At 37.5% G+C, this 12,048-nt stretch overlaps 1 protein-coding gene across 1 annotated transcript in view; it reads right to left on the bottom strand.

Annotated features, from left to right (window-relative positions):
* LARGE1 (LARGE xylosyl- and glucuronyltransferase 1) overlaps window positions 1-12,048 on the bottom strand; it is a 566,453-nt gene that overhangs the window by 73,964 nt on the left and 480,441 nt on the right. The window contains exon 9 of the mRNA XM_003771101.4: window positions 10,064-10,189. Within this exon, the coding sequence (XP_003771149.1) occupies window positions 10,064-10,189 (126 nt within the window). The remainder of the gene's footprint in view (window positions 1-10,063; window positions 10,190-12,048) is intronic.

Genomic DNA, 12,048 nt, shown 5'->3' with positions numbered 1-12,048 from the left:
TATTTAATTCTTTGCTGATCTATGGCCAAAGCATCTCATGTCAGGTCCCCATAGTCTTATGATCAGTTACTCAACTATCCCCCTACTTCAGCTTTTTATCACCTCTTGTCTGGACTATTACCATAAATTCCATATCAGCCTCCAGCCTTTTCTGTTTCTAATCTACTTCTCTCTTTCATCTTAAATACTCCAATAGGTCTGTGGTCTCATTAATGGGGTGTTTATTCCAAAGGTACAGATTGTGGTTTATCCATTTTTACTCGTGCTGTATCACACTTGTCCGGGTCTTCTCATAACTCAATCCACCTCTTAGTTCTCAGTGCTTTTGTACAGCATGTCTCCTATGCCTGGAGTGTATACTATTGGCATAAATGTTTTTGCTCCCAAAAGAATATAAGGTCCTTGGGAGCTAGAAATAGATTTTTTTGGATCTTTGCTGAAAAGGAAATGGAAAACCACTGCAGTATTCTTGCCAAGAAATACCACCCCCCAACACACAAAAGAAGTCACAGAAAGTTGGATTTGAATGAAAAATGACTGAACAACAAAAATCTATAGTTCCAGAGCAAAATAGGTGTTAAATAAATGTTGGTTGGCTGGTTGAAGGATTAAAGTCATCCTCTATACATCTGCCAAAGTAACTTTTCTAAAGCATGTTTCTGACCATGTCACTCTACCTAAGAAAGAACCATCGGTGACTCCTCACTGATCATCCCTGCATACGATCTGGATTCCAGTCCTATCTATGCAACCTGGGATAAAATCCAAACTGTGCAGCTTAGCCTTTGAGCCCCTTCACAATCTGGTTGCACTTGAGAATTCTTTGCTTACTCTACATTGTTTTTCTGCATATACACTATATTTTAGACATTATTTTTTGAACTTGATAGTCTGTCATTGACTCCTGTGATTTTTTTATAGGCCATCTCACAAGCATGGACTGGATGTATTTCCTCAATCTGCATCTTAAGAATCCCTAGACTGGATGTCTTTCCCCATATTTGCATCTTAGAATTTCTAGCTTATATCAAGGATCAACCCATGGGCTATCTCTTTCTGAATACTCCTGATGCCTCTTAGTTGTTAGTGCCCCCAAAACACCCTGAATTTATTTAATTGTTTATATGTTTTTCACACAATGTTTATACAATTCTCCCATAGTACATTAACTTCTTTTTCATTTTTTTCTTTGTAACCTTATGCACTCCTGCAGAAGCCATAGCAATTTTCCTAAATAGTGGGCCAATGATTTCCTCACCTCTACTAAATAGATTCCAAAGACCCCCTCCTTACCTCCAAGATAAATTAGAAATTCTGTTTCAGTTGAAAGCCTGGCTCCTTCCTACCTTGGCAATCTTTTTATCCTTTACTTCCCTCACAAAGTCAATGATCCACTCACTGGCTTACTTGTTTTTCCTCCTTCATGAGGAGTCTCCCCAAGCTCTGCCTTTGTGATGGCTGTTGCTCATTTTTAGCATGTGCTGCTCCTTAGCCTCTGCTTCTTAGTTCCCCTGGCTTCTTCTAAGACTTGGAAAAAATCTGGTATTCTATGGAAGGCATTTTCCTGGCCCATTTCTCCTTTTCTTCTGCTAATACCTTTTCATTCAGACTACTTTCCAATCTATGTATATTATACATACATAGTTGTTTTCCTATCATCTCCCCTACTAGATTGGAAACTCCTCAAGGGCAGAGACTTGTAATTTTGTCTTTCTTTGTATCCCCAGAGTTTAGCAGAGTCTGGCATAAAAAAGTACTTTATAAATGTTTGATTGATTATACAGTAATCACCATAGTGTTTTTGATATAGTACGTGCTTAATGCTTGTTGGATTGGATTGGACTGGATTTGACATCAAGAATCCAACTGAGATTCCTGACATTTTATTGAATGTTAAAAATTCACCAATTGGTCCCAAATTGGTCTTTTGGGTCAGTTTATGTCTTTGGCCTCAGTAACACACAGGTGGAAGAAACATTATATTTGAAGAAAGAAGATCTGGATTCCAACCCTAGCTATACCCATTAGCTAAGTTACCTTTGGTGAGATGGTGATAATGACCATACATATTTATTTTACATATATATTTACATATTTATTTTATGCATTTGTATCAATTAATTTATATATAAATTAATGTAAACATATAAACTTAAATTAATGATTATACATATAAACATATTTTATATTATATACATTTACATTATATTTATATATCATTTTATATATTTTATATTATATGTTAAATATATTATATATTTATATTATATTTATATAATTACATATTTATATTATATATAATATATAGAAACTATGTATTATATTATATGTATATAATATACATTTATATTTATATTATAAATATTTTATATTATATATGTGTATATATGTACATATAATTTCTTTCTCTGTTTCCCTTTCTCTCTTATATGTGTCTGTCTTCTGTCAACTGTCATCTCTCTGTCTCTAACATTTTTGAGATTTGGAAAGAGCTTTCCCCTCATCTTCCACGAGATATAGATACTACAGGCATTGTAGTTTTCATTTTATAGAGTAGGAAGAGATTGAAGGTTAGAAAGATTAGGGTTAGGGAGGTTAGTTAATGAGCTAATTAGGGTTGGTAAATGATGTGCTCAGGGCCACATAGCTATTATAAATGACAAAGGCAAAATTTGTACACAGCTTTCTCCTGACTTGGAGTCTGTCTTTCTATTTTCATAATATTTCACTTCTCTGGGCTTCAATTTTTCATCTTTAATATGAAATGACTGCATCTGAGTGTTTTTAGGGTTGTTTTCAATTCTATATTATAAGATTCTATACTTTTAAGCAGCTACTCAACCCACCTGGGGAGAATTGAGATAAGATTTCTTCTCTGGCTCTTTAGTATAGTCCCATTAAGTTAATCTGCCCATACACAGTAGTGAGCATAAGATTGGGGTTTCATGCAGCTAGCTTCCACCCCCTAGTCACCATCCTTGATGTGGAAACCCTTGATTATATAAGGCACCATATTCCATTCTTCTCCTTTACCCACAACCCCCATTCAATTTGGATCCCCAGCTGTTGACAGTAGACGACTGACTTAGAATTTATTCTTTCTCCATCCTCTCCTGCCTGGTTCAGCTCTTCTAAAGTAAACCTCGACCTAACTATAATATTGTACAGGGAAAAGAGGACTTGGGAGTCTTGTGTTTGATTCTTGGCTTGGACACCCCCTAGCTACGTCTATGAACAGTGACTGTGTGACAACATCCTGAGCATCAGTTCCCTCATTTTTAAAATGCGAAGAATAATATTTATCCTACCTGCTTCGAGGAATTGCTATGGGAAAAGCAGTTGGTAAATTGTACAATTTATATGAATATGGGCTGTGATTATTATCATATCAGTTTTGTTCTCCTGTCACAAATCTCTGCCTAATTACTTAGATTGTGCTCACAGACTGCTCCCTTTCTGTTGCTACAGGATGTCTGGCTCCAGAGAGGAGATCTGATAGCTGGACCCAAAGGCTCCTCTTGACTTTTGGTTTCCTAGTCTAGAATTCACATCTAGGTGATTTGTCTAGCTTCTCTAGTCATTGGCTAGACCTAGTCAAAGAGGGACCCATCTGGGAGCTGTCCACAGCTGGGTGCTGACCATTCTGAACTCACACTGGAGCAATTCTTGGCCAGAGGATACATGATCAGAATTCGTGATGCTTAGCATATATACCTAAAACCTGTGAGTTAGAGCCTGGGAGCACAGAAGCAAAGATTTACAGCTAGAAGGGACCTGAGAGGTCATGTGAGACATTTCACAGATGAGGAGACCAAGACTCAGACAAGAGAAGGTCACGCAGAGTACAAAGAAGAGTAAAAATTTGAAGTTGGTTTTTATTCCTAACTGAATGCTTTAATCACTCTGCTACCATGACTCAATACAGTAAGTGACAGAAGGGGACCTTATTCCCTCCCTGACCCCCCCCAAGGCTGCAAGAGGTAAATAAAAAAAGGATAAATGTAAAGGGATCTTGGGAAAGATACAGGAAAAGTGAACATTTTGTGGTTATAACAAAAAAGGAAAAGCACCAAAGAAATAATGATGGGGAAGATTATTAGAAATGAGGGGGGGGAAGAGGAGAAGTTATAATTTTATATCTAATTTGCTAATAATTTTGGCATCATAGTATCCAGAGAGTCTGGTCTAAACTCAGAGATACTCATCTACCTGAGTTCAAATCTGGCCTCAGATACTTAACAGCTGTGTGAAGCTGGACTAGTCAATTAACACTGCTTGCCTCAGTTTCATCATCTGTAAAATGACCTGGGGAAATAAATGACAAACCACTTCAGTATTTTTGCCAAGAGGTCCAAATGGGTCATGAAGGATGAGGCACAACTAAAAATGATGAACAACAACTAGTATAATCCTGGACAAGTTACTTAGTCCTTTTTGTCTCAGTTTCCTCATGTATAAAAAAAGCTGAAGAAAGCAATAAAAATTGCAGGAGCAGATAGTTAGTTGGTATAGTGGATAAGCACCAGCCCTGAAGTCAGGAGGATCTGAATTCAGCTCTGACCTCAGACACTTAACACTTCCTGGCTGTGTGACCCTGGGCAAGTCACTTAACCCCAGTTGGCTCAGCAAAAAAAAAAATTGACCAACATCTTTGCCAAGAAAACTCCAAATGGAATGACGAAGAGTCAGACTCATAGAAAATGATGAACGAAAACAAAGTTATAAACACAACATTGCTTAGTATACAGCATTGACAAGTTCTGCTTGCCCATTTGCTTCTCTATCTTATGTATTATTTAGGGAGCTTTTCTACAATGAATGATATTTTGAGGTATGAAACCCAATTGACTCCATTTTCAGAAATTTTGAGCAAAGGGTTAAAGGAATTGTCTAGTGAGGAGAGACAGATCAGAGGATAACAATGGAAAGTTAGATTCTAAGACTTTAAAAAGGATCCATAAGCAAAGAATGGAGACAGTAGGATTCTCAGTTGGAAGAAATCCTAATTTGATCACTTAGTCAAATTCAAATCACAAATAAGAATGCCCTCTCAGATTCTCAACAAGTTGTCATCTTACTTTGGGGCAACTAGGAAAGTAGTGTTTTGTATTTTCAGTGCTTTTTTTCCTTTTTATATCAAACTCAACTCTATATTTCTGAAAACCCGATTCATTAGTCCTGCTTCCATCCTCAGGGCCAATTAAAACAAGTCTAGCACTTTTTTTTCTTTCACAAGACCATCCTTCAGATGCCTTAGAGATAGCTGTTGTGAACTCCCATGCCTTTTTTTTTTTCCAGGGCAAATGTGTCCAATTACTGGAATGAATCCTTAAATGTCATGAATTTGACACCCTTTATTATCCTGGTTGTCATTTGCTTAGTAGTGCCTTAATTTGTCAATTCCTTCCTGAAACATGGCTCATGGCACTGAATGCAATACTCTACATGTTTTTGGATCACAAAGAGGATGGCAGCATAATTAGCTAATAACTTTAGCCATAATTGTATGATTAGCTGTACTATATTATAATATATAATTATAAAACATAATAGTTATATCATGATTATTTTTTTAAAAAAATTATACAATAATTAGCTATCATTAGTATGTCATTAGCCATAATTTCCCTCCCTCATTCAGAATTAATATGTAAAGTGCTTAGCATAGGGCCTGGTACATAGTAGGTGCTTAATACATGCTTGCTCTCTTCTCCTCATTTTGGATACCTCTCTTTAATGCTGTTCAAGATCAAAAGCTTTAAATTCTATTTGCACAAGGTCTTGAGAACTCTCCTCTAAGAATGCTTCTCACTAGATTTCCAGCACTTAGCACAGTGCCCCAGATATGGTAGGTGCTTGTTGACCATTGACTGAGTGACTAGAATTAGAGAGTGGTCAAAAAACATGAGCCTTCTTCAAGTTGACTGGTCATAGCCTTGGGCATTGGGATGATGAAATCCTCAGAATTCTCCTAAGGACATCAAAGGTGAAACAAATTGAAGTCATGGATTCCTGGGGCTTAAAGAAATGTGGTTTTTATTAGACCTAAGGTAAATAAAAGTACATCTGGGGAGTCAAGCTAGATTTTTGATCTCTTCAACTAGAATTACGATCCACATCGTCTTTCCTAATATTCCCCAAATCAAACTCCCAATTCATCACTTTCATGACCCATTATTCAGTGGGTTTCTTGCTTCATTTTTCATTGCATTCCAGTTGGCTGTGACAGACTACCTGTCTCCTCATCTTCCTCAGAAGTTATAGAAATATTGGTATGTTCAAAAAATTTCCAAACTTGACCAATGGTGTTTCCTTTTTTGGAGATGCCATAAGAGAATGTAGCAATTTTCATATGGATTGCAGTTTTATTTTTCAGAGAATCACATAATTTTCAGGTTGGAATGGTCTTCAGCGTCCACTTGATCTACTTTGCTGTTCAGTAATTTCTGTGTCTGATTCTTTGTAACCCATTTGAGGTTTTCTTGGTAGAGATGCTTGAATGGTTTGCTATTTCTTTTTTTGACTCATTTTATAGATGAGGAAATTGAGATAGAGTTGAGTTGCCAAAGTTTACATTAGTTGTTTATCATTTTCAGTCATGTCTAATTTTTTGGGACAATGACTAAATCCAAGGTGACACAGCTAGTAAGTGTCTGAGTCCAGATTTGAAGTCAGATCTTCCAGATTCTAGGCCAGGTGCTCTAACCACTTTGATACCTAGCTACTCCCCTTCAATCCATATACAAAATAAAGTCCTGTTATGACACCCTAGACTAATGACCTTTTGCTTTAAGACCCAGACAGCTCATTCCATTATGAGGCAGTTTTAATTACTGAGAAGTTTTTCCTCACCTCAAGTTGAAATTGTCCACTTTGCAGTTCCCATCCATTGCTTCTGGTTTGTCCTTCTGGGGTAAGATGACATGAGCTCAATTCCTCTTTCATGTGACAACCCTTAGTGTACCCAGAGAAAGCTATCATGTTTCCCCCGAGTCTATTTTTCTGTTAAAATCTCTCCAGTTCTTTTGAATGCTTCTCTAAACCTGCCTACTGTTCTGTTTTCTTGCCTCACTAAGAATCCCAATGAAAGTCGTTTCTCCAATGAGTTTTGTACTAATTTGCATGATATAGAACTGTCCTAATAAATAAAATAAGGTTATAGGATCACAGATATGGAGATGGAAAGTGCCTAAGCAGTTATCCAGCCCTCATCTCAGAGGAAACTAAGAAGAACTCTATGAATTAATGAGGAGCAATGAGAGCAGAGTTGAGAGAACAATTAAAACAGTGATGGCCATGTTATACATAGACACAGACATAGACACAGACACACATGCAGATACAGACATAGACACACAAATAAAACTAACAAATACTTCAAAAGACTGCTGACTTCTGATGAATGCAATGCTAAATCATGAGAAGGAGTATGAATTTAAGAAGCAGAAAAGGCCCTATATTAATGGATATAGCTAATATGGAAACTTATTTTGCCCAATTATGCATTTCCGTATTAAGTCAGAGTTTGTTTTTATTTTGCTTTTTAAAATTTGCTCAGTGGAAAATGAAGGGATGGTGGGAGGAACAGATTAATTTTAAAAGCTTGTTACTTGAAAAATAAAAAAAAAATAAACTAAAAAATTACTTAACCAGTCCATCCCTCTCCTTTTACAAAGTAGGGAATGGAGACTTAGGAAAGGGGGGGAGGAAGGGACACAGTTTAGTCAGGGGCAGGTGTGAGATTTGAATTCAAGAACTCTGACTCAAAATCTAGAGTTCTTCTCTCTTTAAGTTCTTATGATGCTACCAAGTCCTTTAACTCTCTATTTCCAAGACTTAAAGTTCTTTTTACATCTGTTTCTAAAAATCTTTTTTTTTCCTTTCTACTCACTCTTGGTTAGGTTCCAGTCAAGGATATGATTGAGCCAGCTTAAACTGGCAATCACTTGATTGTTAAATTTGTAGTGTGAGCATTTACACTTTACAAATCAGCAAACACAACAAATCAGACTTTGATTTATTTACTTTGATTGTTTAGACTTAAGAAAGTGATGGAAGAAATATCAATTATGCCAATTAAACTTAAAAAGGCCTGTCTTTTAGGAGAGCTGGTTGTTAAACATTAACCATCAGACTCCTGGTTGATGTTCCTGGTATACCAATCCTTCCTTCTGAGAGCCTGGATGTGAATTAGGCACCTTTTGCTCCTTTAATTTTGGTCACTTTGGTGAGATTTCTATCAACCCATCTGTGTACAACCTGCAGGGACACTGTCAGTGGGTCAGAGGTGCTGACAGAATTACAGGGTTTTTATAATACTGTGATAGGGGGTTTAGAATCATCATAAAATCCAAGGGGATAAAACCTCAGAGACCTTGTTGCCAGGAGGTTTAATCTGCCCTTTTTACATCTCTCTTTGCCCTCTCCTCATTTTCTCACTTAATCGCTAAGGCTAATGAATTTTGTCTGCAGGGGTTCTCTTGGATGCTTGCCAAATGACTCTGAAACCTTGGTAGGAAGTGGAGGGAGTTCTAAAAGCTGATATTGTGTGGGGTTTAGGGGCAGGACATTTCACTTTCCAGCCTAAGGGCACTCATGAGACGTTAGAAAGGCAGATGGTATAGTGAGAGAGAACATTGAATGTGAAGTTTGAACCCTAGTTCTTCCACTTACTACTTTAGTGACTTTGGTGAAGTGACAACCTCCATTGGCCTTTAGAGGTTTGGCTTGTTGGTCTCTCTCCTAGCTCTACAGTCACATAATAAATCAGTGGGTCATAGGGACATCAGTCATCTAGTCCCAACCCTTCAATTGATAGGTGAGAAAACTAAAGATCAGAGAAGTGGTGGCTTGAATAAGATCACACACTGGTAGAGTGGAATTTGGAACCAAGTATTGTGAATTGCTGTCCAGCATTCTGTTCATTGCACCATAGTGAAATGTGATATAATTATAAACTAAGAGAATTTGCTCTGATTGTTACAAATACAGATTGGCTTGCATGTTTTATTTTTTTTTTAATTACCCCTATTTAGCATAGTGCCAGGTAGATAGGGAATGATATGTCCCCTCTTTTCCTCTTGTTGTTATCTTCATTGTCTCCTCCTCCTCCTCTTCCTCTTCCTCCTCTTTCTTCTCTTTCTCCTTCTCCTTCTTCTCCTCCTTCTTCATCATCTTCTCCCTTTTCTTTCTCTTCTTCTTTTTGTTCTTGTTCATCTTGTTCTTATTCTTGTTCTTCTAATCTTTCTCCTTCTCCTTCTTCTCTCTCACTCTCACTCTCTCCTCCTTACCTTCATTCTCTCTTTCCTTTCCTCAGTATATCTCTATTATCTCTTTCTCTCTATCTTTCTCTCCTGCCCTTCCTTTCTCCCTCTCTCTGTCCCTATCATTCTCCTTTCTTCCCCTCTTCCTATCATCCTGTCTGTCTTTCTGGATTTAGTATTACAAAGAACTGAGTTTAAATCCTGTCTATTTATCTAGATGTCTACATATTTGTCTCTATCATTCATCTACATCTATCTATCCATCATTTATTAATCTACGTTCAAATTTACCTATCTATCCATCTATTATCTATGTATCAACCTATCCATCTGTCTATTCATAATCTCTCATTTGTCTGTTTAGCTATCCATCTATCTAATTTTCATGTTTAAATTATATGAGACCTTTGTAATGATGCTCTTCTTTAATATAGAAGATTTCTCTGTGTGTTCACCTCATTTCTAGGAGACCCCAGGAGAAGAATGAGCAGGGACTCGTCAGAGCAGAAACATCAAGAAGCACTATTGGAAAGAAGACCTTGAAGTCCTAGTGCTCATAAGCTACAAAGGGATGGTGGAGGGTATCAAGATTCCTGAATGACAAAGGAAAAATAAACAATGCAAGAAAAGCAGATTTTTCTCTCTTTTGGCTGCACAGATGTATGTCCATTCATCCCCTCTGAAGGCCTCCTCTATCTTCCTTTGCTTTCTCACTAGAAAACCTTTCATTTTACTTGCAGGGAAATGTTTAGGGGAGGAAGAGAAGGAACCTTTGCCATCGTGGCCCACAGTCACCCTACCTTTAGATCAGACACATCCCGATAACACTGTTCAGAACGAGTGTGGTCAGACAGCTGGACGTTCCAGAAGCAGGGGAGCTGGTACACCAGAAATGGATTTTGCTTGATGACCGCATTGAAAATATCCTAGGAGACACAACCAGGCCAACAATCAGTCAAGTCCAGCCCATTATTTTAGCCATCTCATCACTGTGCCTCCCCAGAATAGACTTTCAATTACAGATTTAGAATCAAAAGAGACAATACAAGCCATCATATCCAAGCCCTGCTTCTTAGAGATAGATAATTGAGGTCCCCAGGGGTAAAATCAGGATCATCAAATTGGATTCATCCAGTCCAATTCATCTATTTTATATATGAGAAAATTGAGTCAATAAGTATGGATTAAGCACCTACTATGTATAAGGCACGGTGCTACATGCTGAGGATATAAAGAAAGGATAGAAAAAATTAGTTTCTGCCATTAAAGAGCTTACAATTAAAGAGTTCATAGATGTCAAGTAACTTTACAGGTCACTAGACTTCATCTAGTTCAGTACCCTCATTTTCTAGATAAGGAAATTAAGACTCAGGAGGTTAAGTGAAATCTTAGGATCATAGCTTCAGAGCTTTCAGGATTTTAGAAGCCATTCCAATTTGACAACTGAGAAATTGAGGCACAGAGAAATTTAATGACTAACTCAGTACATGTCTGTGGTAGCCCTGAAACCCAATCTTGACTTGAAGTACTGTGTTCTCTCCACTATGCTATACTCCCCCTCACTTCTCTTGCCAGTTTCTGGAACAGTAGTAGCAGAGAGACAGTGGTACCAGGGAGATATAAGTCTGTCAGCCTATTATATGGAGCAGCATCTAATGGGCTCCAGCTGAGCTGCAAAGGAGTAAAATATAGTGGTGGATTTAGGGAAGAGGAGAAGCACAGTTTTGCTTCTCTTTTTTTGGGAAATCTTGTCATTTCTCTGATTTTTAGAATACATACGTTGGGTTTTGAGGATTTGGGGAAGAGTTTGGTTGCACTGAAGTATTTCCCTATCTTTGAGTTTTTATCTATGTCTCTCCTTTGGGACAGTAACCCCTAGGAAGCCTTCCCAGGGCTAAGTTTGATGCCCATGGTGTATGTAAGAGTATACTGATACCTTATACTTTACAGGTGATCTCCATACAGCTTCATTGGTTGAGAGTCAATCTTCCAACACTAGGCAAAGATCATGATGATAATGACAAAACCTTTATGAGGTAGCCATGGGCTAGGTCTTTAAAATGGCCTAATTCTGAGACCCTGTCCTTATGAGAGTATTTGAGAACCAGGGATATAATAATGCTAAATGAAGAAAAAGAGGCCTTACTCTGTTACTGAGCTCCCCTTTCATCTTGGGAAATAGGCCTGAAAACTCCTATTCTGTATATAATTGTACATTGAATTCTTATATTCCAATCTAAGCTTTCCAAAGATAGGGGATCATTCTGTTCTTTGTCTTTATATTATTAGTCCTTAACATAGTGCCTAGAACATGGTAAACATATAATAAATGATTACTGATTGGTCATTAAAGAAATAAGAATGGCTCAGGGCAATTACTGATTGGTCATTAAAGTGCAGAAATAGTCTCTGCAGAAATTTCTGGGTCTTTTGGGGAGTTTTGTGATAGATACACTAAGGATTCCATGAGGACAGGGAGCTGGGAGCACACATTTCCCATTTAGTGACCAAGTTCAGACATATCAAGGAAAGTTTTAACCCTTTGGGATTTTTCCCTAAGACACAAGCTTATGGCTAAACTCATTAAATAAATTCTAACAGGTGGCACCAGAAGGTGAATCATATGCCTCCAGAGTCTTAGATGAATGAAGAAACTTTCCATTTCTAACTGAAGATCTAAATCCCTGGGTTTTCAAGACAAAGTCAAGTCATTGGGATTCAACTAAATGTGGTGACTATGGATGATTTCTCAGTCCTCATCCCCAATTTAATTTTTAACATGTAT

Source organism: Sarcophilus harrisii, chromosome 5 (assembly GCF_902635505.1).
Source record: "Sarcophilus harrisii chromosome 5, mSarHar1.11, whole genome shotgun sequence".
NCBI classification, from domain to species: Eukaryota; Metazoa; Chordata; class Mammalia; order Dasyuromorphia; family Dasyuridae; genus Sarcophilus; species Sarcophilus harrisii.
This window is presented reverse-complemented; position numbering and strand designations above follow the sequence as displayed.